This window comes from Xiphophorus couchianus, chromosome 22 (assembly GCF_001444195.1).
Source record: "Xiphophorus couchianus chromosome 22, X_couchianus-1.0, whole genome shotgun sequence".
Taxonomy (NCBI): Eukaryota; Metazoa; Chordata; class Actinopteri; order Cyprinodontiformes; family Poeciliidae; genus Xiphophorus; species Xiphophorus couchianus.
In genome coordinates, this window is record NC_040249.1 from 5,385,409 (window position 1) to 5,398,619 (window position 13,211).

Genomic DNA, 13,211 nt, shown 5'->3' on the forward strand with positions numbered 1-13,211 from the left:
GCAAACATAAAGCCACTGTTATCACTGAGTAGATTACAGTGAGTAATCTATCCAGCTAATAGAAACAAAATGAATTCAGAACTTATATCCATTTCAACAAGAAAGTTTTGTTTGTTTGTAACCTTAACAAGAAAGTGAAAAACTCATGGAGATCTCATTTATAAAACCATCTCGTTTATGGTTTTTATAGAAATCACTGAATACATTTGCTGCTCTGGCAATGAAGCAACTGGGTTGTAATTTATTTTTCCCCCCCTAATCACCCAATAAATATTAGTGGTTGAGAGAGCCTGAATGGATTGACTTGAAAGGTTCTTATTCTCCACCAATTATTAGCTCAAAATTGGATCAACAAAATGTTTCCGGTTTTGGTAGAATTTCTGAAAAGCATTTGGCTCTGGACTCCATCCCACTTTCCGCCAACTTCCCTGCATCATGATGCTGCCACTACCTTTTTCATTTTGCTCTGGGTACGGTGAGTTCACCGTTATGTTTCCCCCCACACACAGCGTTTTGCATTTAAGCCATGAAGTTTGGTTCCGTGGTTTTTTTTTTTCTGTCTTTGTGCAGCGGATTATTAATCATCTCAGTAGCTCTTGATGTGTGATCTCTGGGATGTCTGTTCAGCACTCGACTCTGAAAAGATATTCTAAGTCATCACTAATTATTAGTATTTGTTATTTTCTTTCTAAATCAGTCCTTTTCCTCCCATCTCTATTCGCTTTGCTCTCACAGACACACACACACACAAACCCTCCTGTGATGGTTAGGTTGCCTGACAGGGTCATAATTGGGCTTGTCACTTGGTGTCGGTGTGTGTGTGTGTGTGTGTTTGCGAGCGCTGTGTCATCGCTGTGCGGGACCTGCCCTGTCAAAGACAAGGTCAGGGGATAATTTAATCATTAAAGACCTCTTTTTTTTTCTCCTCTCATCTCCCTCTCTCTCCTCCTTTTCCAACATCTCGCTGACAACGCTGGAGATGTTGCACATTGTCAACATTTAGCCCGTAGTGTGTGTGCACGCGCGGGTGCTCATGTGTGACTTTGTGTCTTTTGTGGTGTGCCAGACTTTTGTACGCCGTCTGTTGTACTGCGGGACGGAGGGTGTCGAACTGGAAACCGTGTCGCTCCTTCTTCACGTAGTCTGTGATATGCTGTCAGTTCACTAGCAGTGGTGAAATAATCCCATCGCTCCTGAGAAGTGTTGTGTTTTAAAAAAAAAAAAGACAGAAAGTTGGAGGATGTTATTACAAAGCAAGCACTTTGTATTGCCTTGTTGCTGAAAATGTGCTATATGAATAAAATTACCTTTACCTTTCACCTTCGAGTCGTAATTGTAAAATTATAGATTTTGCTCAACTTTAAATGTTTTTACATGAATCTCATATAAAGAGCAGATGATATTTAAATGTCTTTATATTGTCATTAGTACATCTCTCATTCCAGTAGATGAAGTTCTTCTTGTGTTTTTACCTCAATGACCAAATTGCATATATACTCCCTGAGTTTAAGCTGCAGCTGGTGTTCATTTATTGTCCTCTACTGCCCCCTGCAGGTTCTCTGATGTGAACTCCATGGTCAAGGTACGACAAATGTCAACGTTTGACTATACCAAAAAAAACGAACTGAAAAGGTGGTTGTGTTTGTAATGTATTTTTGATGCTTTGTCAATAATTTATGAATAATGCTTGCTCTATAAAAGTAGTTGTTTTTTTAAATACCTTCTTTAAATTTGAGATTCAACTTATTTGCAAAAGCAAATGTAATGAAATCTCAATACACATTACAAGAGAGAGGCGATTCACTGAATAAGCAGTGAAATTTTTTATTTTTATTTCTTTTTGCTAAAGTATGTGTAAGATTTACTTTACAGCTCCCTTGACTATGTGTAAAATCCATTTGACTCTAAACATTTGGTACTTTGTAAATAGTAAGCCTGTGTATAATTTCAGTATAAAAACACATTGCACAGCCAACATGCAGTGAAACATGGTGGTAGCTGCGTCATGCTGTGGCATGAAACCTAAGTTAAAAAATAGTTAAAAACATAGTTAAACAGTAATTGGTTGAGTCCTGTATGAGGGTAAGAATGTATAGATTTACATTTTATTCAACTTTTTTTAAGGATGTTGAAAGAAAATGCAATATGTGATCAAATTGAGTTTTTAAAACCAATTTATATGTGAAATCCATTGATGTTTGTGGTTGTATAGTGACAAAATGTGAAAATACTTCAAGGTATATGCATACTTTCTACTCTTTTTCCCAGATTACTGAGCTGCTGTATAAAGATGAGCGCTTCTGCGCTGGAAACTCCAACCCATCTGGTAAGAAAACAAGTCCATGCAGACTTCACTCTCGCTTATAGCTCATATATGTTCTGAGTTTTGTAATTCTTTTATCATATAATTCTCATATGATTCTTTCATCATATAATTTTTGTTAGTTTTGTATAGGTTTTAAACACAACTGGATGCTCCATTGTGGGCTTTATCTGCGTCGTATCAGTTGCACAAACTGCCTTCTGCATATCATTGGTAATGAAATCCGTGTTTATGTCCAGTCTCCATAGCGATGAGCTCATGTTTGACCAGCTTCTCATCGTGGAGCCTCTATATGTTATGGGGTGTGTGTGTGTGTTCGTCAGCATGTCGGTGAAGGACTTGCTACCTGGGGAAATAGAGCCTTACTGCTGATGCAGCACAGAGACTGTGTGTGTATGGGGGTGTGAGTCGAGGGAGTCTCCAGTGCAGAAGCTGGCGTGTGTGCGCTGGTGGGAGCGATGGAGACTGTTATCCGTGTCACTTCCAGTTAGACTACATCTGCGTGTGTGCATAAGCGTGGCAGTAGGAGGAAGCTGTCACAGCGAGCCGCCGTACGTTCACTCAAACTGCAGACCCAAAGCAGCTTCTGTCAGCAGAAATGACACAACCTCACACTCTGCAGAGGTTACAGAAAAATAGTATGAATGCACAAATGGACACCGTGACTGACACAGTGGCAAATGAAATTTATTTCCCAAGACGACTGCGCTCAGTTCGTGTATGTGTGTGTGTATGCAGAGGCCACATCGTACTTCCTCTACAATCTGATAGACAGCATGTCAGGGGGGCAGGTCCATGCGCAGGAAGACAAACTGAGGAGTTTCTTCAATCAGCTGCATGCTCAGGTACAAACTAAAAATATTTGTTCAGATGTTTATGAATCCCAAATTAACTGTGGTTAAGTCTCTGACAGGCAAATACTGCTACAGGCAACCCGATTAACCTCATAGGGTCATGATATTTAGACATTTAGATTAGAGATGCGCCAACCAAGCTTTTACAGCAAGATACAAATTTGTAGTTTCCCCTTAGGTTTGACTTAATGTTTCAATTTTCCCCTAAATTAAGAAAAATTGTATCTAGATGTTGAAACTCTTTACTTTTCATGCACATCTTGCTGTTTTTGTGATCTTGACATTTGAATTTCTTTCTATTTTTTTTTTGCAGAATGTTACAATTTCTCTCAACATCTATCGAGGGATCAAAAACCTCCTGGAGGCTTACCACTGCCCCGAGCTAATTAAGGTACAGATTAGGACGTCTGTTCTATTTCTGGTCACAAATAAATATTTGTGCTTATTTTCTGTGTAAAGATTTTATTCTTTGCCATGTCTCATCTTTTCCCCTTTATGTAAAAGAAACTTGGAGAAACTAGTAGGAGAGGTGCAAAATGATTTTCTTTTTTTTTTTTTTTTTTACATAATTCAGATTTGATTTTATTATCCTCGAATGACAAACCAAAAACTATCAGCTAATCCTTGAAAATTGATATGTACTATAATGAAGTAGCCAACCTGAACATGTAGCAGCCACATCACTTCAGTTTCTAAAGTTGACTTTGTGAAGTTGTTCCATCACGGTTGTAGAAACCTAAACATTTGATGCTTACTGTGTTTTGCAGGATGTGCATGCTTTGGTTTGTTCAAAGGAAAGAGACTCTGGGTCAGCCTCTTGGGCCACCGTAAGTAAAAATGTTTAAAGGATGACAGAGGAGCATAATTTTCCTCTTTAATGCTTTACATATGTTGGATTATTTGAGAATAATCTGAATATTAAGAGTGGAGGAGTGAACTTGTCTGGTGTGTCCAGTGAAAGAGCCTAATGTTGGCCTGCTTCGTCTATTCCAAATGCTGCTTTGGTGTTTGGAAATATTTTTATTTTCGCCAAGTTACTGAGACTTTCCCATGATTACTGTCAAGCAAATCTGTTTTATTTAAAGCGAATCTATGATCTGTAATCCGTAATTATTACATAGGAGAATTTAAAAGCTCCAGTGTAAATAGATTTCAGACTGCAGCCATAGTTTTGAGTGCATGAAAGTCAGAGAAAATCCACTCTAACTTTAAATATGTTTGCCCAATTCTTGTATTTATTCACTTCAACTGTTGTGTAATTGACCGACTGGAGAAAAGCGTTCAAATAAATCATTAAAAGTTCCAAATTGGTATAGCATTCATTCTCATGATTTAAATTTCTTTGATTTTTTTAATTATTATTATTGTTCAAATATTTTGTATTTATTTAATTATTATTAAAATGTTTAATTTGTGTTTAAATTTTTTTTCATAATTTTTTAAAAATTCATTTTAAACTTCTGACAGCAACCATATTACTACAAGGTCACGTAATTGCGAGGCTGCATGTCGGTTTTGTGTGTGTGACGGACATTTTGTCTTCTTCAGGGAGATGAGAACAGAGTTTTGGCTCTTGAACGCAAACTGGCTGAACTCAAAGCGGAGAACAAACCACTGAGCTCCATTCTTAAACAGACCATCCATGCTCTGAGCGCTGAAGAGGTACGCTTCCCTTAACCCTTCCCATTTCATTCGTTTTTGACTCCACGCTCGGTATTTCTGAGTGTCCCGTTGTCTCCTCAGAACCTGCAGCGCGCCCTTGAGCTGAAGCAGCAGCACGAAGACGACATGTCCGTCGGGGCGTACGCCACCCTCATCGGCCTGTGCTGCCGTCATAACAACACGGAGGAGGCGCTCAACCTGAAGAGGGAGTTGTGAGTGCAGCAGGAGACACGCGCACACACCGACACACACACACTCCGCCGCGGCCGGTGGTGGGCCATTAAAGTTTAACTTGAGTGGTATTAGGGGAGACATTAATGCAGGGTCCAGCCGCTCTGTTGGCGAGCTGAAACACAGGAAACTCTCCCCTTGTTTCCTCCTCCGCCTCCTCTTTCATCACCTGCCCTCCAGTCTGACTGAACCCTGACAGCATGCAGCAGATGAGCTGCATTACTGTTAGGAGAACACATTAATCATGTTTGTCTCTCTTTCTCTCTCTCTGCTTTTAGAAGTCGAAAGGACTCATTAGTCACATTGGATCCCATTAAGTACATGGCACTGATCAAGACGCTCTCTTTGAATGACAAAGTTGAGGGTAAGTTGTCAGAATCAATATCTGATGTGTTTTTCCTTCAAAATTCAATTCCTGAAAGGAGAACTTAAGATGAATAAAGCATCCTTATGCCATAAGAGAAAATACAAAGCAGTACAGTAGAGACATTTTATATTTATCTACACATTATGGAGCAATTGACCTTTTTAACTGCACTGCAAAAACACAAACTCTTACCAAGTGTTTTTGGTCTAGTTTCTAGTGGAAATATCTTAGTACACTTGAAATTAGATAAAACTGACTTAGAAGTAACTTTTTAGCAAGATGAAGGAACTAGTATTAAGTAAATAATTCCTTAATATTGATGAAAAAATAGTAGTTCCATTGGCAGATTATTTAACTTGTTTATTTTTGTTTTCTCTGTGTTTCCGTCATCTCGCTTTCTGATTGGCTACATGTCACAGTCACACTTGGTAGGCTGCGTTCCCGTTTGTCCTCGGTGAACACCACACGCTGCTAATTTGGACCAAAGCAGTCCAACATGTTGAATATCCTCGATTTGAGGTCTGACCGGTCTTGATGTCCTTCCAAGCAGACCAGTTCACTCTTAACACCCAACACACAACAAGAATATCCCTTAAGATTGTCTTTAGAGCTACCATAACACTCGGGGGACCCAGTGTGTATGACTGACAGGGAACATGACACATTTCACCATAACTAATTCTGAAAGTAGCTATATTTTAATCTCCTTTACTCACTAACAGTGTTCACATTGAAGATTTCAGTGTGTGAGTCCTGGTAGCTCTTAGGTGGGTTTGCTGATCTGGAGCAGATTTTACCAATAAGTGTCGATCACCTGAAAATCGTTTGATTCCAGTCACCAGTTAATTTCTCGCTGCATCTGAAATGACAAGTAAATGGCGTGAGATTAATTAGCAATTTTCTGGATTAGCTGACCGCTTCAATGTTTTTACACCGGAGCCACATGGACCCAGCCACACACATAACGCAAACGCGTTCAGTGAACCGATCCTTCCCTTTTCTGTGCATTGTAAAATGACACAATAGCTCATTTTCACACTGTGTGGAAACGAATCACTGCGCTGTCTGCTTCAGTCATTTATTACTAAATTAATTTTTTGTGTGGCAAAGACAAAAGTTCTAATATTACCACCTTCAACTGACTCATTAGCATTTTAGCTGGAAGAAATCGGTTCCTTCCATAAGTCATTCTGTCTATTAAAAAACTAGTCTGGCTCATTGTCATTTCATTTTTTCTTTTTTTTTTTCTTGTACAACCAAATTGTGCTCTGCTTGGAAAGTATGTGATTTTTTTTTCCAAGCTTCTGTGTGTGTGTGTGTGGGTGTGTGGGTGTGTGTGTGTGCCACCAAATCTGTCACAATCTCTCTGGGTTACCATATTAGCTGGCCATTTTCTGAATTCTACGGTGGGTTTCCTTCAGCCCACTGAAGACCCAATTACCATCAGTTTGTGCTTCTCCGCATTTTGCATTGGGTGACAGGCGAAATGTTCCCTCGTCTGTTCTCGCCTTTCCTCTCCTCCCCTTATCACTCTCTCTCCGTTTCTGTATCTCCATTTGACCCCCACCATCTCCGTCTTTCTCAAAGCGTGCCATTCTCTTGCCCCCCACCACACACACACACACACACACTGACACACACACATGTCAGCGGGAAATGAGAGAGGGGGAAAATTACAGGACTGTGTGTATTTTTCCAGAATTATTGAAATCTGCCTTGATGCTAATGGCAGATCATGTCCGCCAAAGTGCTTGAACATTTCACACAGACACACATACATACACACAGAGTGACAGAAATTTGCATGTGAATTCAAGCAGAAGACATTTGGTGGCACGTCGGTTGGTGTGTCCGTCCGCCTGTGAGTGTGTCGGGGTGTGTATAGGCAGCTCTCAATGCATTTGCCATTAGTTAGAGTGTGTTCATATGGAGGCTAGGCTTGTCAGCCACATTAGCACACATGGCTAACCTTGATGTTAGCCTGTCCCCACCCAGACGCTGATCTGCCCGGCTCCCAGCGAACACCAGGCCTAGCTAAAGATCATGTCTGTTGGCATCTCGCATTATTTCTCTCTTGCTTTAATGGTTTTGTTGTTTTTCTTTGAAGCCTCATCTTGACTGCCAACTTTCTTTGCTACTTTGTTCTTTAGCTTTATTCTCCTTTTAATGTTTTCTTGGAACTTTTTCTAATCTTCAAGCCAATTAATTTTCTTCTTTTTCTGAGCAATTACTGTTATATCTTGGAGCTTTTACTCTCGCATTTGTTCATCCGGTCCCAGCTCTATTTGTTAGAAACAGTATTTTGCTGGTTAAAAATTGTGCCAAAAATATTGTGAATCTTTTGACTCAAAAGAATGATGACCTGAATGCCATTAATGGTGCATTTACACCAGCCCTGTTTTGTTTGCTTTAAGTGAACTCTTAATTCATTTGCCTTGAAAGTCTGGTTCATTTTGAGAAGTGTGAATGTGAGATCAAACTCTGATGCAGACCAAAAAAGCAAACTCTGGTCTGCCTAAACACCTAGCTCTTGGTTCAGTTGAAGTGAACTTTTTATTTATTTATTTTAACATTTATTAAACTAGGGAAGTGTCATTGGCATTAAAAACTGTTTTTCAAGGGAGTCCTTGCCAAGAGGAAGCAGAGGTTATACAGGAAATACAAGTAATTACAAGATTAAAATGCCATGCAAATTGTTAAAAAAGTCACAATTTAAGGAAGTCATCTGTAGTGCTCTGTCTTGACTTAAAAGTGCTCAGTGAAATAAGCTCAGTTAATTTGATTTCCAGTCTTTTTGCAACATGTAGACAGAGCAAACAAAAGCCATTTTACCCAATTATTTGGGGAAATGGAACAGAGAGCAAGAAATTATCATTTCGGCACAAAGAGTAAAAGTCTGGTAATAATCATTACCCACTGATAGACTCTGTTTAGTAACTGCACAGGGTTTTATTTAGGGGCATCAAAGTAAAGGATGTTTATAAGTGCACACCTGACTTAATGTCTTTCTTGAATATCCATTATCTGTGAATGTATGGTACTGTATCAATTTGAACAGTCAAGTTGAAGTTATTTCAGTGTAACCATCAGTAATTTTTGTGTTAAATATTCCTTTGAAACCTTTTGTATACATCTACCTGTACATATCTAGCAGTTATAATAAAATCAAACCTTGGACCCGCTGAACTACATGGGCCTCAAGAGGCTAAACACAGCTTTCTTCCTCTCCTTTCTTTAATAAATACACCTCTCCTCTATCACCAAGCATCTCTTTGACCTGACCTTGCCCTCTTCCTCAATCCGTCCAGCCTCCCACTTTAGTAAACGCAACTTGTTCTGTTTTCTGGTAGTTCCAAGCTCCTCTTCAGTGCAGTGTGTGTGTGTGTTTCTCTAAAGAGACATCAGCAGCAGTCAAGTCAGGCAGGATTATATGAACCATTGGGCTGTGTGATGTTTGTTTACCTGGGCTGTCTGCCTCCCATCTCTTGATGCCTGCGTGCGTGCGTGTGTATGTGTGTGTGTGCGCGCGGGGCCTGGCTCGGTGTGCTGGTCGAGATGCTCGGTTGAGCTGATGGATATACATACTAGCTCGGCGTACGGATGAAAGGGGAGATGGAGGGAGAACGGCATGGGGGAGGTTTTGATGGTGGACGGAGGGAAGTTTGGGTAGTGTTGCTCCATTTGGGCAGATCAGCTCCAAGCCATTGGTCTCGGTGATTAACGGGTCTGTCATGTCGTGATGGAGAGAGCTGCAGGTGGATGGAGGGGGAGAAGCTCAGGGGGGAGAAACGGTCAGACAGAAAGAATATGCATCATCTGAGATGATGAACAGTGCAGAAGTGATAGCAGGTGAGCCTATGACGTAGATATTGCTTATGTAGATGACAACATCAGAGATCAGCATGTTCCTATGGTCTTTTAGATAGTAATTATAACTAACAAGGTGTGTCATTTTCTGTGCAACGTTTGCTCTGTGCTTCCATTTAACCCTGCAATTTCCACTTCAAATGTTTAGGTTTATGTCATTCTTTTTGATTTGGCTCAGTCATAAGACACCCTTCTCTTTAACTGGCTTCGTTTATATAGTATGTTGTCTAGGAAAATCCTCAGACCTGAGAATGAATCTGTTCTTACTTTAAACAGGTACACGTGTTGATATAAAATAGATTTTTGAAAATATAGTCGACTGTAAAATATCTCTTGCAGATAAATTAGTACATGCTCTACCCCGGCTGGTTTTTACACATTTCCTTGACTCTATCTTGTGCAGCAATAGGGAGTTTTGAGATGATTATTCATTGACCTTAGACCTTAGATCACATCTGCTTTGCAACAGAATGGCTAGAATGTGAATGGTACAGTGGCCCAGTTAAACCTTTGTAGTGGCATGCTGGAGATGTAGAAATGCATGCACAACACAATATGTAAACGTATGTAAATAACAATGAGCCATTATCTGACAAAAAAAAAGAACAAAAAAGAGGGTAAAAAAAGATGGGAAACCGATTATGGGACTTGGACTGCAGAAATGCAAATGGAGCATTTATTCTTACTTGAGGTCTGGGACTTGAGTCTTGTGAACAATCTTGATCTTGCATAACCAGGATTAAAAGTAATACAGCCAGTTTGCAACAGACTACAAGCTATATTTGACTTATGAGCCTTATCGTAGGCTGGTCTAATAAAGATTTTTAACAATCAGATCTTGTAAGGCGTTTGTTCATAGGGAGGTCACTTGATCGTCCGTCAAACTGAACTCTTCTGATCATTATAAATGCTGTGTATTTGGGAAAAATTGGTATTTTAAAGGTAAAGTATTTCCAATGTGTTTGTTGTGTATTAGAAATCTAAATACAGACCTGAGTACAATAAAAGAAGGCAAGCCGGTCCTAAACTCGGGACCCCATGATTCTTCACACACCTCTTTGCCAGATGAGCTACTCCAGATCAGACTGTGCAAGTTGCAATAAAAAGACATGGACCTGATGCATGCTGGACAAGTTAAACCTGCATTGGTTTTTTGGAAACACTGACGGATGAAAAATTGTGGGAAATCTTTTACCTTACATTCTTTTACAAACCTTTACTGTGGAAAAGTAGAGGGCATCATGGTTTAGTAGTTTTGACTTATGGCATTCCAGCTTTAAGTAGCCTTGAACCTCTCATAGTTTCATCCACACTCGTATTGCGTTTCCTGTTTTTCAACTACTCTTTCAGTTCAGTCACTCCTGCTCCAACCTCAGTTCCCGTGTTTTCCCCCGCCCCATTAAATCCGTGGCAGCCTTGGGTCTCATCTGCCGTAACAACTGGCACAAGGAGTTGGACGATGGAGAGACAAACCAAAAATTAGGATGCCAAAGTGCTCACCAAATGCAGAGTGTTTTGACTGTGGACATTTTTAGGATAGTCTCGTTTTGGAGATTTAGTTGCGATAACATTGGTATTAGAGAAGAGATCTTTGGTAGCACTATTGTCCATTGGTTTCTATTTTGAGCTTTCTTTCTGTCTTTGCCTCAATAACGGCATCAAGGACCTCGGTTCAGTATATTTTAAGTGCACTACCAACAGAACCCTGCAATTTGAGGCTTAAAGCAGATTATTCAAATATATTCAGCACGTCTCCGTCTATCCATCTCCTCCTCGTTATTGGTCTTGCTGTATAGATTAGTATCTGTGGTGGAGAGCGGCTGTATCACTGACAGCCCATTAGCAGCTGTCTAAATAGACAGTAAACGCATCTTAATTACTTTACCCTGTTAACGCACATACACACTCACTCCCTCTACACCATTTAGCCCCTTGTGCTGGCCAGATGGGCGCCTGGCCCAGTAAAAAGCCCTCCATTACCAGCGAGACTTGACCGAACCGATCCACCCCTCAGCCCCGCTCACCAAAGTCCTACTGGGGCTGCGGCGGGCCCTTGTCGCCACATACCTATAATTTAGCCCCCCAAGTGCTTTCCACATGGCCATGGCAAAAAGCTGGCCTCCATTGTAGGGGTCCGGTAATTGTAGTCTCGTTTAGAAAACTGCAAGTAGCAATTAGCAGAGAGTTGGCATTATACGGGGTAGGATTTGCATCCCCGCTGGGCGCAAAATGCTGTTTTAATAAGGGTTTGTTTTCCCCACATGGAATTAGCTAAAGCGGCCTTTTATCGCATCCACACACCCTGCTCTTCTCCGAACCAATCTCTGCCCACCTCTTGCCGCCTCTCCTCATTTCGCCCTCTCCTCGTCTTCCTTTCTTTGTGTTTGTCCCGTCAATCCTTTACCTGTAAATCACTCTCAGGTCACTGCTCTGTTTTTTATGCTGAACAAGCAATCCTCCTTTCTCCTCCTCCAGAGGCAGTGGACATCCTGAAGGAGATGAAGGAGAAGGATGTGATGCTGAACGACAGCCACATCACTTCCGTCTTCCACATGCTGAACACCGTGGCGGCCAAAGGTGGGATCCCCACGGTCCGCCGGCTGCAGGACACCATCTTCACCCTGGGATTGGCCAAGCCCACCGCCAATCTCTGCTCGCCCGTGGTCACGTTTTACTTGGAGAGGTAACGCAAACGTCGTCACAATCCTCCAAAAGCAAACCCTAGGTTTGCCAGATTAAGTTCAGAAATACTAGATGCTTGTTGTGGTTTTGCGGCTTGGGTGAGTCCGCCAAACAGCCAACAAGCTCATGTTTGTTTTCAGATCCGTTTCCTCATCTGCCAAAGCCTCTTGCCAGGTGTGTGCGCATATATGTGTATCTCAATGAGTCACTCATCCCTCCCTGTGATCATAGCCGAGGTTGTAGTCCGGGTCAGCGATTCAGAAAGGGAGAGGATGTGGAAATTGCTCATTTATGTTGGTGTGTGTTTGTGTTTTGAAGCCAGGCTTTTGTTTATGTGAGGATGTGCCAGCTGCAACCTCTACACCACACTTGATCTCCTGAAATATCCTTTGATATTGAAGTGTTTGTGGTAGGTATGGGCCTGTGTGTGATTTTCATGGTGTGATAATGTTCACAGAATTTACACCAGAAATTTAAAACACAATCAATTTCTTTAAAACAAAGAAAAATGGTTTCTCGTAGTTCACAACGAATATGGTATAAATAGAAATGCAATAAAACAGTTTTTTATAACAATTATTTTAATTCATGTGCTCAAGCAAAAAATTTGTAATAAACTAAATGTAGTATTAGGTTTAAGGTGATTTTTGCACAAAATATATATATTTTTCTATACTCTACCGTAACATGAGTACTGCAGGTTGATGTTAGCTGCCTAATTTGCTAGCCTGCAACCCGCTACTGAATAGTCATGGCACTCGTGGCCTGCCAATTGTAGTTTTAAAGCTGCTTTACTGTGATAATTCAATAAAGAAATACTTCATTGATTCCACAGGAAAATTTAATTAAATTATCAAAGTATTTTCAGAGAGTTTTTATTGGAGTTGATGGCTGTAGGCAGGAAGGAACTCATTTAGCTGCCTGTGGAAGAAACCTCTGACTGAAGAGAAATCTTCTCACTTTAAGCTTCAGATACACCAATCTTCCAAAATTTACCTGATATAAATTAGACTGACTCTGAAGGTTGCAGGTTCAATTCCAACTTCCTCCTGTCATATGCTGATGTGCCCCTGGGCAAGGCACTTAACCAGTTCCCAACCGATCTGCGTATTGTGTATAAATTGGTGACTGTGACTCTAGTGTAAAGCTCTTTACGTGGTCAAAGTGATTGGGAAAAGCGCTATACAAGTTTACTTCCTTTACAATTTTGTTATAACCCTTAGAA

At 40.6% G+C, this 13,211-nt stretch overlaps 1 protein-coding gene across 1 annotated transcript in view; it reads left to right on the forward strand.

The window, feature by feature from the left end:
• The window catches only part of lrpprc (leucine-rich pentatricopeptide repeat containing), a 71,338-nt gene that overhangs the window by 15,833 nt on the left and 42,294 nt on the right, over positions 1-13,211 (forward strand). Inside the window, exons 15-23 of the mRNA XM_028007357.1 lie at positions 1,555-1,582; positions 2,269-2,326; positions 3,062-3,168; positions 3,491-3,568; positions 3,945-4,004; positions 4,726-4,839; positions 4,921-5,051; positions 5,349-5,434; positions 11,780-11,987. Coding sequence (XP_027863158.1) covers positions 1,555-1,582; positions 2,269-2,326; positions 3,062-3,168; positions 3,491-3,568; positions 3,945-4,004; positions 4,726-4,839; positions 4,921-5,051; positions 5,349-5,434; positions 11,780-11,987 — 870 coding nt within the window. The remainder of the gene's footprint in view (positions 1-1,554; positions 1,583-2,268; positions 2,327-3,061; positions 3,169-3,490; positions 3,569-3,944; positions 4,005-4,725; positions 4,840-4,920; positions 5,052-5,348; positions 5,435-11,779; positions 11,988-13,211) is intronic.